This window comes from Parus major, chromosome 11 (assembly GCF_001522545.3).
Source record: "Parus major isolate Abel chromosome 11, Parus_major1.1, whole genome shotgun sequence".
In the NCBI taxonomy this organism is placed as follows: domain Eukaryota; kingdom Metazoa; phylum Chordata; class Aves; order Passeriformes; family Paridae; genus Parus; species Parus major.
The window spans coordinates 4,396,736-4,412,342 of NC_031780.1; the positions used below are offsets into that span (position 1 = coordinate 4,396,736).

General features: G+C 44.8%; 1 protein-coding gene across 3 annotated transcripts in view; it reads right to left on the bottom strand.

Annotated features, from left to right (window-relative positions):
• Positions 1-3,483: 3,483 nt before the first annotated feature.
• Positions 3,484-15,607, bottom strand: part of CMIP (c-Maf inducing protein) — a 130,408-nt gene continuing 118,284 nt past the window's right edge. For all 3 annotated transcript variants that reach the window (XM_015640182.3, XM_015640184.1, XM_033517161.1), the window contains exons 15-21: positions 14,449-14,565; positions 12,919-13,059; positions 11,973-12,020; positions 11,093-11,239; positions 9,513-9,618; positions 8,347-8,417; positions 3,484-5,444 (exon numbers count right to left, since the gene is read on the bottom strand). In XM_015640182.3, coding sequence (XP_015495668.1) covers positions 5,391-5,444; positions 8,347-8,417; positions 9,513-9,618; positions 11,093-11,239; positions 11,973-12,020; positions 12,919-13,059; positions 14,449-14,565 — 684 coding nt within the window. In that variant the 3' untranslated portion in view covers positions 3,484-5,390. The remainder of the gene's footprint in view (positions 5,445-8,346; positions 8,418-9,512; positions 9,619-11,092; positions 11,240-11,972; positions 12,021-12,918; positions 13,060-14,448; positions 14,566-15,607) is intronic.

Below are 15,607 nucleotides of genomic sequence, written 5' to 3' on the forward strand. Positions count from 1 at the left end.
ATAGCAAAGGCTTATTTAAAAACAGGAGATTCTGGGTGGGAGAGCCTGCTATGATTTAAAAGTATCTCAGTATCTACTGTGAACAACTCAACTTCAAATGTATGCTGCCTAAGAATTAAAGGATTAATGTTGGATATCCTATCCCAGCTGGAAGAAAAATTAACAAGAAACTGGTTACTATATCAGCTGCCAGATTTGTGAAGCAAACTGGTGAATTTAGGTGCTGAGACAAATTTAATGGTCTGAACACAAACTGAGAGCTCTGTTCTCCTACACAGGGCTCTGTTTGGATCTTTGTAGAGATTGGAAAGAAAAAGATATTTACATCAACCAGGTTCATCCGTGGCCAGCAGATCTGTGAGGTTTGGGTATGTATTTAAAACCTGATAGGGCTTACAGGAAAATTACAAAGGTATTGCAGCACTTGTTCTAGCTGGCTGGTGAAAAGCATGAAAGTGAGATTACCTGAAAAAAAAATCCAAGTATCAGGCTAGCACATAAAAAATACTTGCATGTTTGATATTACTGACAAAAAGGACATTCCAATATCTGTTATTATAAAAATGGCTAATCTGAAATACTTACTTAAGCTTATCCCCGTCAATAGAAAAGAAAATGGAAAAAATTGCATTGTAACATCTACTTAAAAGAAATATTTTGATGTGTGTACTCCATTTAGTTGGAAAAAATCATTACAAATTCAAGAGACAGCAATATTACTGAGTGATGTGTTCTAATGGGCACAGCTGGTTGGTGTTACAGGGGCTGGGAGAGGTCAGCACTGCCCTTAGCAGCACACACTGCTTATAGATGTTTGCAAAGTTTCAACATTAAAAATCATTGTACATAAGAGAGAGGAGGGTACTGCTGCTCTCAGCTCTCAGGGCAGTGGAAATCCCAAAGAAGGCCCAGCTGTTTTCCAGAGCTCCTGTGTGGAGCTGGCACCCCTGCTTTGCTTTTACCTCATTACTATTTGATTCCTTTACTGCATTTAGGGATTGCTAGTCCAGAGCCCACTTTATTGCCAAGAGGACTTTACCTGAACAGAAGCTTGATGTGCTCTGGGAAGCATAAGGAGTATAAAACACTTCTTGTGCTTGGTGCTGGAGGGCTCAGAGATGGAGCCTCTCCAGGCCCTGGGGACCAGGCCAGGTCACAGCCCCAGGACAAGGCTCACCCGCTCTGGGGATGGGAGATCAGGACCCTGAGCAAGCTGCAGATCAGCCCCAGGGACAGTGTGGGTTCCCCACACCTGCCCACTGACTCCATCTGCCACAGCTCTCCGTGAGATCCCTCAGACTGTGTTGGGCAAGGAGTCTCAGATCCCCAGGGATGGGACTTGTGGATAACCTGGCCTCCACCTGGATCCCATGAACAAGACCTACACCAAGCTCTTACCTGGTAAAAATCCCACCTAACAATGCTTCAGGCCAGCAGCTGTTTCAGCACTCCCATACAAGCAAATCCATGCTGAATTCTCAGGATTTTAGGTATATATTTCACTCTCTGAGCAACGAATAAGCTGAGCCCACACAGCTGGGAAACCGGAGGCAAAGGTACTTTGTGAGATTCATCTCTGTGTCTGGTCTTCTGAAACTCAAAAGGCAGCTGTGAGCAGTGGAAGCAGCAATAGGAAGGCAGGACAACCACAGGGTTTTAATGAGGACAGGAGAAAATTGCTCCCGAAACTCGGCAGCGCTGCAGCTTTGTGCTCTTTGGACTTGCATCAGAGCTACTGCACGAGTTGGGGTTGAAAGCCGAGAGCTGCGGGTTAGCCAAGCCCCTGGCATTGCGAGTCCCCGGGAAGATGGGCTGCAGTCACCTCCCAAATGGAACCAGGCAGCTTTTGAACAGCTCCATTATCAGCAAGCAGCAGCTGGGCACAGCCAGAAAGGCATCATTATCCAGGGGCAGCCACCAGGCAGCCACGAGGCCTGGAGCTCTGGTACAAAAAGCTCAGAACACCAGAGTGCAGGCTCAGACACAGCATCTCTATTACAGCACGTCTAATCCTCACCTTCCATAACCAACAGCAGAATCCTTGCTCAGACACAATCCTGAGACAGCTTCACAGTGCTGCTCTGGTCTCAGGCCATTACAAAGGCAGCTGTCCTGGCACAGTGATGACTCCAGCAGGTGAGACAGACCCCGAGTAGCACTGTGTTTAACTCCACACTGACCACCTCCAACCCCAGTCAGGCTTTGCTCAGCCTGCTGCCATGCAGGGGGAGATTCTGCTGTTTCAGGAGTCAGGAGCAGGGAGGAAACATGAAGGAGGAGTTTCTTGGAGGCTGCTGCAGAGGGGCAGGTGTTGAAGGGGGATCTCACACACACCCGTTCCCTGCTCACTCCAAGTCACCCACGTAGCATCTCAGCAAAGCTCTCTGCATGTCCAGGCTTCTCCCACTGCTGATAATCCAGATGAGATTGCAGAATCCAAATGCTGTCACCAGTTCCCCCAAAGGCAGAGCCTGGGGAGCTCAGGAGAGGCCATTGTCCACAGCAGAAAGAGAAGCTGTATCCAACACATGCCTTCATCTCACCAAGACCTAAAGCTCTCCTTCCTTGGGTGATGTCTCAGTTCCTCACGCAACATCACAGGAGTATTTCTGGCTCTTCTGGGTCCAGAAAGGTTTTGTGAAGTCCTTGCTGTTGCCAGGGCAGGACTGCCCATACACAGTGATGACTGCTCAAGGGGAAACACCCAAAAAGCCCAACAGACTCTGTCTGGTTTCAGTGAAGGAAAAAAAAAAATAAAGGCAGGTTATTCTTTTTATCAAGGGCCATCCTGTGAGCACTTCTTAGCTTGGCTGGAAGCACAGTACAGACCCTCACATATCTCCAAGTCTCTTTTGTGGAACAGAACAGAAATACAGAGAGAAGTGAGAGTACAGGAGCCAGGTAACACAGGTGATGAACTTGGCTCTTAGAACACCTGCAGGAATTGGTTTCAAGTGGGGCTCATTTGTTTGAAAGCTGCAGAAGTTCAGTAGCTCTGCAGACAATGGGGGCAGAGTCCTGGAGCTCCAGCTGGGTCTCCTGCTGGCATCCAGCCCACACCCTGCAGAGCTTCATCAAGGACAGTGGAAGGCAGAGAACATCCCTGCTTTTGGAGGCTGCCCTAAAATACAGAAACCCTTCTCAATGGAGATGTCCCAGTGCTTCCCTCATTTCCTACATCAGGCAACCAGTGCAAGAAACCCCCTCACCAATGCAACTCTTGATGGCCACTGCAAGGACTCCTTCAGCCTTCTGAGGATTGGGAACAGTGCAGAAAACAGACCTGGGGAGGGATGAACAGGACCCACAGAGCTCAGCTGTCCTCCTCCTTCCTTCTAGGTGGTGGTTCCTCGAGCCTGGGGAGTGGTGGCAAATGCCCTGGCTGCCTGCTGGTCCCCCTGCTCTGGGGTCTGCACCTCCCACAGCATCCCCACATCACCAGCCAGCCAAAGCCTCCTTCAAAGAAAACACAAAGCACGCAGCTAAAAGATACTCACTTACAGTTTATTTTTGCCTGAAATTATTTCACATCTCTTTGTACACAGCTACAGAACAGTAGTAGTAAACCATTGGTAAAAGCAACAGTGCTAAGGAAAATGTTGGCATATTTTTTCTTCTTTTTTTTTTTTTTCTTCTTCTTCTTCCTTCCCATACTGCATCTTCATACAGTCTGGGATTTGAAGGGGGGAAAGAAAACCTGACACACTACATGAGTTAAGACTCAGTTTCTGTTTCATTATTAAAAAAAAAAAAAAAAAGATAAAAACAACATCATTTGGGATGGGGTTGCCTACATAGCAACAAACATTAAAAAAAGAAAACAACAAAAAAACCTGAAAAAAAAGCTTGGCTTTCCATTGAATAAGATTAAATATATATATATATTTATATAAAAAATTACATTGGCTGTATGTGAAACCTTGAGGTGCTGAAGAATAAAATAAAAGTGTTAAACAGAGGAAAAACTTTTTTTTGATTTTGTTTTTGTTTTTTTAAATAAGCAGCTCTGTACAATGAAGGCTCATTATGAAAAAAAAAAAGAGTCAACAGCATAGTTATAAAAGAAACCACAATTTTTAAAAAAATCATCTTCTAAGCAACTGTGGAATTTGAAAAATGTAGCAGTCACATTTACAGACAGGTCAGAGCTATCGGATCAGCAACACCGCGATTTCCTCAGTCTCCCCAGAGGAACATGCAGAACAATGCGTGCACAGAACAGGGCAGGGAGGTGGGGCACAGGACAGGGGAGGCAATGAGGGGAGGGGGGAAAAAAAAAAAAACAAAAAAAACCAGAAAAAGCTGATGCACAAAGTGGAGGAAGAGCTTTTTTTTTCTCTTTTTGAAATATTGGACGTAAACAGAAAACAAAATCTACAGTTTGCAAACACCGCATTGGCAAAATAAACGTCTCGTCCCCATCTCCCGTGTTTAAACCTGACATGGCTTAGAAGACTAAAGAAAGTTTTCAGACTTTGGAAGGAATTGTGACTTTTATTAATCCCTGCACCCCCTCCCCCAACAACCACGCCCCCCTTGATAAAGATTTTCCTTCCTATTTGATAACATTTGAGGCATTTTGAAATCAAACAGACAACGCGATGAATGTTGACAAAGAGGGAGTATAATACAGTTTGCATTACTGAAAGGCAATTCTTCAAGGAGGACATTTCCTTAAAAAAAAATAATAATAACAACAAGACAGCAAACTAGTTTATACAGTACTATACGCAAAAAAAGGGTAAAAGAATTAACAATTCATAAATAAAAGACAGGTCCCAGACCTGTTATTTGTGAACCATTTTCTTAAATAGGTGCATTATGTAAATCTTATGTACAACGAAATTACTTTGCATAACAACTGCAAGGACATGGGGGAGGTGAAAATCATATTGGTTTTGGTTTTCTTCTCTTGAGATTTTTGAAGTTTGATTTTCTGGAGCAAAACTGGTGAAACAGGAGTTCTGGCTGGCTGGGTGCCAGCCAAGGAAACCCAGGTAAGTAAGGATAAAGGAATATATTTTTTTTCTCCACACGGCATAAAACACAAAGGCAAATAAAATCCACAAAGGTGTTTTTTTTCCTCTTTATAATCTTCTTGCTGCTACAAAGTCCTTTTGTTTGTTTGTTTCCTTTTCAATTTAAATTATGTTGATTCTGAAATCACAAAGCTGAAAGAATCCGATGGGGTGCAGGCTTGCCCCGTCCTCCCAACACACACAACTCCACTCTGCTACCCCACAACCACGACTTCTGCCACCAAGTCCCCAGACTCACTGCTCTACAGGAATTGGCCAAAAGTTATTTTCTGGTTTGTTTCAATCTGTCTGTTTTAAAAATCTTTTCCTTCTCACGAGAAGCAAAAGAGAAGAGTCAGAGGCAGGGCGAGTTCACCAGGCTTCGGTGTAGCGGACATCCACCTCCTTCAGGTTGGGGAGTTTAGCCTGTGAGGGGAGGAAAGGTCAGAATTAACAATGCGTTAAGGGCTCAGGTAAAAAGTTCCTGTCAAATCTCTTGTGTGGGATCATTCCCTGTACTTATCCAACAGAGCAGTGGTATCCAAATCTGGAGGAGGAACAGAGAAGGGTGGGGTGAAAGAACTTCTGGGGAAGGAGAGCACCTTGCCCTGCTGCTGGGGTGTTGATGATTGGCTGCCCAGGATACATAAATGCCAAAAGAATCTTTGTGTCCTGTGACTTCTTGTGTGACAGCAAGCCTGGGACCTGTTCTGAAGCAGTTCTGAAGACTGAACTTGTATTTTGATTGTGGATTCCCAAAAGAGGATGAAAGCACCTCCCCTTGGCAATGACAGCACAGAGCCCGCTGGTGGTGAGGATGATGGGCAGCCAGGAGAGGTAAAGGGCAGACACAGCTTTCTGGCCTGGCAGCTCCTGTGTGGCAACAATCCCTAGACTTACCAAATTCAGAGGTTGTATCCAGATCTGGAGGAGGGCTACAGAAAGAGACAAAGCACCTCGCAGCAGACGGAGGATTGATCTGTCAACCACCAACTGCAGGAAGAGGTGTGACACCCTGGGCCCAGTGCTGAGCTCAGCGGTGAGCTGGAGCAGGCGGGTGTGGCAAAGGAACACTTACACAAAGGAACACTGCTGAGCCCCTAGAGACACATGGGTCAAGCCCCACCTGCTCTAAAAGCCATGCACCAGCCACCAGGTCCAGATCAGACCCTGATCTTCATTTTTTATACAAACACTTAGCAAAACGTGTCTGTCCAACTTCCATGGTGAAGGCAGTGCACTCAAACTGCAGCAGAGACACGTTCCTCCTTCAGCCCCCACATTGCTCATTTCACCTTCCACGTACTAAAACAATGCATGGAGCATCAGTAACTTTGGGTGTCTTTGTGGTCTCCCTTCCACAACTCCGCTGCTTTTGGCCATATCGCTCCTGAATCACCCCACATGAGGAAGATGGGGATTGGCTGCTTGTGCTGCTCCTACTCGTCCATCCCCTTTCCACGCTCTCTGACCATAATTGCAGAGCTAATTCTCTCAAAACAAATAAACACGGTTAATTAGGCCAGGGCATAATTGAGGACTTGGAAGTTTCTAGGAGTCATTATTACCTCACTCCTTGATTTATGTGCACGCATATTTTGATAAGAGCTATTCATAATCCTACAGACACTGCCAGCAAATAATTTTTCAGTTAGGCAATAATGACTTCAGTAGTGGGTGTTTATTTATTGTCTGGTTCAGCCTGCCTGGTACATATGTGGGTGTCTGTGTGTGTGCAAGCGTGTTTAGTGGGGTGGGGGATGGAGCTGAGAGGAAATGTCATCACTGGCTCGTGCCCCAAATGCTCTTGCAGACCAATGTGAGAAGAAAGAAAGATTTGTATCAAAAAATATGTTCTTTGAAGTCTGAGCTGTTCTTAACAAACCTACAACCATGTGCCCCAGGGATAAAAACTACTACCTCTGAACACGCACAGAGCCCTAAAAAAATGGCCACCAAGACAAATCTCAATGGAAGAGGGGAAAGGGGGAAAAAGTGCTGCCTGCCTGTTTTGTTTTCTCAGCTTTTTGAATTCTCTGCAATCATCAGGACTTTGCTCACAGGCAGTTTTGCTGTTTGCCCTGGCAAGTCACTTTCTTGTGTGGCTGCTAAGGACTATTAATGTCATGCCAGAGCAGAGGGAACCAGTTAGGAAAATGTGAGTTTGAGTACTGAGTGGCAAAGGGGCTCAGAAGCAGGGGTGGGACCAGGGAGCCTTTCAATAGATGCGACTTCAGAGCCCTGGGCCAAATACAGCATTGACCCTGATTGTCTGTAAATGCCTGGGGCCTGATACAAGCTCCATTGTGTGAACCCATCTGCAAGCCAGCTGTTAATTCCAAGGACTTCTTTGCATATACAGTTGTGACACAAGTTGTTAAAACTTGATCTTGAAAACTTCATGCAAGCAGCATTGCAGCTGAGTCCCTGGGGGAGTCCTGGCTCCACAGCCAGGACCAAAGATAGATATTTGCAGTGAATTTTGAAAGCAGAGCAGTTACAGGATTTGCTTCAAGTTCCAAACTCAACCCAAGGTTGTGACCTTTTAAGTAAACGTGGCCCAATCTGTTTCAACATCCAAGACAAGCAAATGTCAAGTTTCATCTTGAGTCTTTGGGTCTCTAAGGTAAGAATTTGGGAAATGCGACTCACACACCACCAGAGTGAAGGCAAAGTCCACACAAAGTCATGAAAGTCAACACATCTCAGGCAAGCTTTGAAACCACCTGGGGCTACATCCTGGTTCTTTACACCATTTTGCACGACTGGTTATAAACTCACAGTAAAACCAGACATTACATGTTAAATTTCAGAACTGGACATCTGTGCAGATGTTTCTGCTCAGAGCCCAATTCCAGTCCTACAGATGTCAAGATAAATTTTCGTCTTCCTCGATGCTTTCAGTTCTGGCTTTGTATTCCAAATCAAAGCTTCATTATACTGTTCACCCAAGTTATGTTTGGTCCTGTTAACAGTACAGAATATGGTGTACTTGTCTCTGTATCCTCATCAGAAACAATCAATATGCTTCTATTTATGAAACTTTTACTGATAAAGCCTTTACTGTTGATAGCACAGACAAAAAGACTGAACTGCTGATTCTATCTCATACTTCTCCATTCAGTATATTAAATGTTTCCTGGGTTCACCAAAGCCAGCAACCCTCACAATGCTGCTTTTAGTTATTATATCCACAAAAGAATCCACTTCAGCCTCTTCAGATAACTTTCATGCTACCCACTCCACAGGGTCAGTGTTCTCCCTGCTCTTGGCATCACCAACATGCTCTTGCTACATCTCATCTTTAGAGGATGCAATTCACAAATACCTTGAGATCTTCGTAGGTATCTGCTGAAAGTTTGGTGCTGTTCATATTTAAACTACACAGACTCTTCATGGCTAAAAGAGAAAACACACAGATATTTATGACCATGCTGCATTTTCTTAAAATATCATGCTTACAGTAGGCCAAAGCATAAACAAGACATGACTATGCAGCCCTCCCAGGAAAAAGCTGAATAGCATAAAATATAGAAATACAAATGGATAAACAGCTGTTTGGGCCCTCATCCAGGAAAAAGTCCCTATTTAGGAAGGGCCATTAAGCACATGCTTAAGACTGCTGACTTCAAAGGAGTTCACTCAACTTCTCATAATCAGTTTCCTGCACATTATTCTGAATAGTGCCCGTTCTCAGTGCTCTGTGTGGTGCTTGCAGGGGCCATGCTGATCTGGCAGTCCTCCCTTTCCTCCCCCCATTCCCATTTTAGGCTCCAGTACTTAGCAGAATAGTTTCCTAAGATGAGCCATAACTACTGGCCTGTCTGGCACGTCTGCACAGGATCAAGCCTATTAAAGTAGCCCTCCAAACCCAGCAGTGAGGTTTGTAATGCACTGCTGGGTGCAGGACGGAGTTTCATTCCAGCACGTCGAGCAGCTCTCAGTGCTCAGGGAACCCTGGATGCCTCGTTCTGCTTTGCCTTGCTTAAACTAAGAAGAGGGAGAGTTTCATCTCCACAAAAACAAAGGAACAAAAAATGCCAGAAGGGGTATGGAACCTGCTGCACACAGTTGCTGAACTGACTGAGAAGCTGCCAGATGGCCTTGCAATCCTCCCCTCCTGCACCACAAAGGCAGGTCCCACCCAGAGGGGAGACCATAGGAAGAAATCTGGGAAGCCCCTGGGCAACAGGTCAGCATGTGAGATGGGGACAGGTGCCATCAGTGAAGCCAGAGGCAAGATCTAGAGTATGGCTCAGGAGGACAAAGCCCACAGGAGGCCACCCAGTGCCATCAGGCTCAGGTCACCATCCCACAGCAGGAGAGCTGCAGCACCAGGCAGGGAGGAGGGAAGATTAAACCCAAACACGCAGCCTGCCCTAAACCCCCACAGAAGCAGCGCTGTAGCACTGAGAGATCCATCCCCTGCCCGAGCCCACAGCAGCTCCTCAGAAGCCACACGAGTGTCCCCCACAGCCCCGCTCTGTCACTCACAGCTCAGTGCCAGCAGCCCGGCGTCCGTGACCGGGGTCTCGCACAGGTTGAGCACTTGCAGCATGGTGAGGTGCTCGGACAGGAGCCGCAGCCCCGCGTCGCCGAACTGTGGGGCACAAGCAGAGCTGGGTCAGGGAGGCGCCCACGCCTCGTGTGAGAACCTCAGTGCAAACACGGCCCTGGAAACGGGCTCTGAACAAGCCCTCAAAGCCACGCTCCCACCGCCAGTGACAGCAGGGAAAGCAAATAGTTTTATCCCTGCTCTGCAGGGCAGGGAACAGAGAAATTAAGGGACTTGTGTGCACTTAACCACAGGCCATCACTTAATTAGACTGGTGCCTTTGAAGCCTGGACTTTGTACAAGCGGGCTCCCACCCAGACTATACACGCTGGTTATGGCAGCTTCAGCCAGCTCCCAACCACATCACACAAAAAAAGCACAGTGCAAGTGGTATTAATTAGCTATTTTGGTCTCAAGAACAATGCACTATTGATTGGTAATTGTTCTATTGACCCACTTGGTTTCTGCTGTTTCTAAATTCTAGATTAATGGAAACCAGGATATCGCAAAATGAAATGGAATCTAAACCCTTTTTTTTTCCTTTTTAATAAAAGGAAACCCTGCACAAAAAGCAGGCTCTTTGTTCAGTGAAATCAAACTCATTTTGAACAAAAAGCATCAAAGTTTTTCAAATGCAAAAGTTACATTGTTAAGACAAATCTGGAGGAGATACAAACAGCCTTAAAACAAGAGAGCAATCAGTTTATACTTCATATTCCTCAAACAAAAAAGGGAGTATTTCTGGGATACAAAGTAGTTAGGAAAACAAAACGAAATATTTACATGACATTTTGGTTAAAAAAATGTTTCTTTTTGTGGTTGCACTGATAATAATCATATTTTCAGAGAACACTACAAATAGGTACTAACAGAAAATGGGGAAGGATCTCAGAGAGCAAAACCAGCAGAGAAATATAGAAGAAAAATTTAATTTTCAAAAACTGAAGTTCCTTCAATCAACAGCAGAATAATTAGTTCAGTTAACTTGGGGTTTTTTTATGCTTACAAAATGATCGTATTCTCATTATAATTTCCTTCTACTTATTCATTATCTGAGTTTCTTTTTGTTGCTCTTGGGTTGATTAGCTTTCAAGCAATTCACTTAAACTGCACAGACTCTGTGCTTTGTTTGACCATTTGAGATGCACAGCATCATTTTTTCATCCTAACTGGGTAAAAGCAGAAGCATTTCCCAGATGAACAGCAGCACAGGCTCTACTCAGTACACAGGAACAGCCATGCCCAGCTGGAACACTAAACACTAAACCCAAGATAGCAGCAATGCTTTTATAATTAAAAATAAGACAAAAATTAAAAATGTGAGGAAAAAAAGTGGTGAAGATAAAAAAATCAGCTGCCAAGGTGAGCTAAACTACAGGAAGGCCCTGTAAAAATAGCAGGAGGACAAAGTTATCTAAGCAAGCCTCTTCACACACTCTTCCTGTGCTGACATAGTGTGGAATTTCGGAATTAGTCAGCACTGGTTCCTGCTCTGAGTCTCAGGCTGCAGAGCACTTACCTGAGTTGACCACAGGTTCAGCTGCTTGAGCGAAGGCAGTTTGATGAGGTGCTCAGCACAAGCACTTGTCACATTGGTAAAGGCCAGGCTGAGGTTTTCCAGATTCCCAAAAGATCCCGAGCTTAGCAGGCGTGCCAGGTCTGCATCCTGAAAGCAGACAGGAGATTGGGAAGAGACTGTGGATGCCCAGCCTGGAAGTGTGCAGTGTCACCGATACTGGTAACCAGAGTGAGTTGCACAACTGCTCCACTTGTTTACAGTAACAGAGAACCACACAGAGCAGTTTCTGTTTGTTTGGCAAGCAGCTGGGCTCTTGTGGCAGCATTGCTTCACACACCCTGGGAAAAATTTGTCCAAACATTAGGACAAAAATGTCCTTTGCGTGTGTATCCTTATGAGACACAAAGGCTTCAGTGTCAGAGCAAATGCTGAGGATGGGTCTTTAAACATCATGAAGATTTAACTATGAGGTCCAGGTCCCAGCTCAGCACCGTTACCTGGCCTCAGTGAAGTTAGTCTGGGTTTGAACCAGGCTTCAATACAATAGTGCTGGGTCTCTTTGATACTTCCATGACTAAAATCCAGAACTGGACATTGTGAAGTTTGCCTTTGTAACGCAAAACTCTGTCCCCAGAGCTTCCATTCCAAACCTGAGCAGCACTGTAAATGTGACAGCCTGCTGCTGGTGTTGGAAACTGCTGCACAGACCCAAGAGCAGAAATGTGCCCTTAGTTGTGTAAACTCCAGTTGTGTTGACAGAGCAAGTGGAATGGGCTCCCCACTCAACTGCCCAAAACCACTGTGCCACATGGCAAACATAAATCAAGGGTTTAAATATGGAAAGACAAAGCTTGTTTTTCTATTGACAAGATTAACTTACTGTGGACTTGGATGGCAGTGTTAACCTTGTGGGGCCACCTTTTCTTTGCTGTAAAAGAGAAGATATTTTGGTCAAACAAGCTGCCATTCTACATTTCAGACTCACTGAAGTACAGCAAGCAAACCCTGCTCCCATTTCAAAGCTTCCTGCCAGCCCTTCCACCTCATCCCTGCTTTCCCTGCACTGAGTGTGCCTGTGGCTCCCCAGGGGACACTGACTAACCACAGCTAAGTGGGTCTTCATGCCATTTGTCTGCTTCAGCCTGCCAGCATTTGGCTACTTTCACTTTAAAGGAAACAGCTTTAAAATGCTGGGCAAAGTGAGCAAAGGGGTTAGGATGGCGCAGCTGATTAAATCATTTGCCTGTCTTCAAAAAAAAGCATCTACTTTTCAGACTGGGAGCCGGGGTTAAAGACAAATATAAATCTGGAAAAGGAAGTTGGTGGGTATATTTGCATAGGTGAAAAAGTGCTGATGTGAGCAGGTCCATTTTAAATCTGTAGGTCCTCTCTTTAAATTCTGGAAAAATCTTTTTCTATAGGCTCTAGCTCTGAGAACCAGACCTAAAGATCATCTCAGTGAAATGCTGTGAATGCCAGAGCATTCAGAAATGCTGGCCAGCACCAGAACCATTTGCTACTCATATGTCAAAAGGTGGCAGAATTTGACAAGCTGACTTGTAAGATCTTGAGACAGCAGGGTTTCACCTTTGTTCCTTCACACGGATCCTAAGCAGGTTATTGAATATCATTCATAAACATAGTATGGGATTAGTCACATCAGTAAATATCACACAGTATATATATTCACAGTAAAATCCTTTGAGGTCTGCTCCCATCCTGTTGTTAACTGGGAATTTCACACCCTGCTTGTCTTTCTTTTGTACCTCCATTTGTGGAGAGCACAGAGCCCAACGTGCTATGGCAATATGTGCAGGGTGACATACCAGCTCCTTTAACTCCCTCTGCCTCTCACACAGCTGTTCATACATTCTCTTTCCCACGTCTGTGCTTTCCAGGGTGGAGATGATCTGGAGCTGGGTGTCATTATTGTCAATGATGTTGTATTCCAGCATCAAACACAAAATCTAGCAGCAGAAAAAAGGAGAGTGGTCAGTGCAGGGTTTTCATTCCATTTCTTTCAAATATCCTAATTGCACTGGGCATGGTGGTATAAATTCCTGGGTAAGTTTTTAGAGCATGCATTATGGAGGTTAGAATAGAGGATATCATAGCAATATTTATGGCCCTTCCAACACACAAAAATAATTTTTTATTTGTAAGGAATGAAGTGCAATCTTCAAAAACCAGTGTGTCTATCCTGCCTCCCATTAATGCTCACTCCTTCTGACTGAGAGGTGCAATTATCTGCATCAGACCTGGGAGATGGCTCCATGGCACAGCGCTCTCCAGGACAGGTCCAATTGATCCAGTATTTCCCAGGTCCACAGGCTGGGCAGTGCACACCAGCAGAGCCAAGCAGCTCCTTAAGGGCTGGATTTCCCACCCCTAAGTGCTGGGGGTTCTGTGCAAGCAGAACATGTGTGAGGGGTACCAAGTCCATGAGACTGGGTAAAGGGCAGAGAGGCTCCAAGAGAGGATTGCTGGGAGCTCACTGCTGTGGCCAGGACATCCCCCACCTCACTGGGAACACACCCAACTCACCCTGGGGAAGGGACTGCCAGGAGCAAGTCAGATCCCAAGGGATGATTCCAGTGGGTCACACAGATTTGGGACACAAGCTGCCTTTCCTTTTCAGCTATGTGTCATGCTATTGCAATTAAAATGCAAAGCTTTTATTCCCTTCACAATTCCAATTATTTTTAATGAAGAAAAAAAAAATCCATCAACATTATATTCAAATGCATGCAGCATGCTCCTTTATTTACTGGATTAAATTAGCATGCACAGATCTAAGTCAATGAAAAACTGTAACTCTTTCCATCTATTTATCCACTCTCTTTCTGCTGATAATGATGTTTATCAAGAAATTTATCTTAAGAAACCCAGAAAAATACAAATAAACTATTAGCACAACAAAAATAACAAATCATAAACATAAAATTGTGTATTAATGCAAGCAAATAAGGTTTTATAAAGGCATTTCCTGTACACTGCTCATTTTACAGGTGGCAAGACAAGAATCAGGCATTTCATCATGGAAAAGCCTTGTGGTTGTGAATTGTGATCTCTCACCACAGCCTACACCACCATGGCCATTTATTTCCCATCCTAACCCCTCCAGCTGCATTACAGCAAACAACCTCTACCTCCAAAAATTCATGCACCCACCTTTCATTTAATTCACACTCATATCTACAGAACAACAATACTCTGTTCCCCTTAATTCAGAGAAACACAACCACCCACTGCTGGTGTTTGACATAACACAAACCAGACCCCTGCTAGAGCCAGTTCTGGGAAAAGCAATGTGAACCTGAACACTGCTCATAAACCTCTATGATTTTAGGGCTTACCTCTACCATCGTCTGGTTACCCCTCAAAGCCAGCAGCATGCAAGGTCCCAATTTATTTTCAGCCAGTGAAAGCAGGAACTTCTTTGTTTTATAGCAGGATCCCATTAAAATATGAACCTATTCAAGAATCAGAGGTAAAATTAGGGGTGCAGGCCTAAGAAACACATATACCCCTGGAAGGGATATTGTTAAGCAGTCAAAAAGTGTTAAGTCTTTGCAATAAACTTAAAGGAATGAAGGCTCTCTTTACAGTTAGGGTTGCAGTGTCTCAACAGCTTTACTGCTGAATGGAAGTGATTTTTTGAAGAAGGTGATGCCCAGTGAGATCTGAGGAAGTGGGAAGTTTTTCTCCATAAAGGAGCCCAGCTGACAGCTTGATAGAAGCTCCCCAGGAAACACCAGAGCAGCTGTGCAATTGCCCCCATTCCCAGTAACCTGATGAACCCAGCCCCAGGGGAACCACCGGGGATTTTGCTTTTGCATCTGTTTGCGCTTCGGTTTCTCTGGAAATGCCAGCTGGGGAGCAGGGGCTGTGTGGGCTGGCTGCCTAGGTAAAAGGCATTGCTGCTGGCAATCTGCTGGCCTTGGTTAAAGGGTGGTGACAGACAAAATCACCTGTTCAGGATGTTCAGGATGAACAGGACCTGACTGGGGAAGGAAGGACTGCTTAAGAAAATCTGGCAGTCCTGAGCACTAAGTCAGAGATGACTTCATGGATTTTCATGCTCTTGGGCCATTGTACTGCTTTCTCTTTTGCTCAGTTTTCCCTTAAAGGAAAGAATGGCTGAGAACATCCCCTGAGGGACACTCCTTTGAGTCCTTGAACTGACAAAACTGTTCTGCAGACTCTGCAATCTCCAGAAAGCATCGTGTGATATCACATAGTAACGCCTATGGCAGAAATGCAAAGCCACTTGTACAAATCAAATATGTCTCTTCTCAGAAAAGAAGTTGGTCATATTATTTCCAATGTAAAAGCCTTAGAGACTAAATGCAGGGAAGTCTGGGTTCCTAGAAGAAAATCTTATTTCATAGCCCAGATGGCTGATTCACCATTTGCTGCAGAGCACTATGTGAGAATTTGCATTTTCCAACAGCCTAGGCAGGAAGAGCTCTGTTATGTGGACTCAACATCAGCACTACTCTACAATAACCTTGT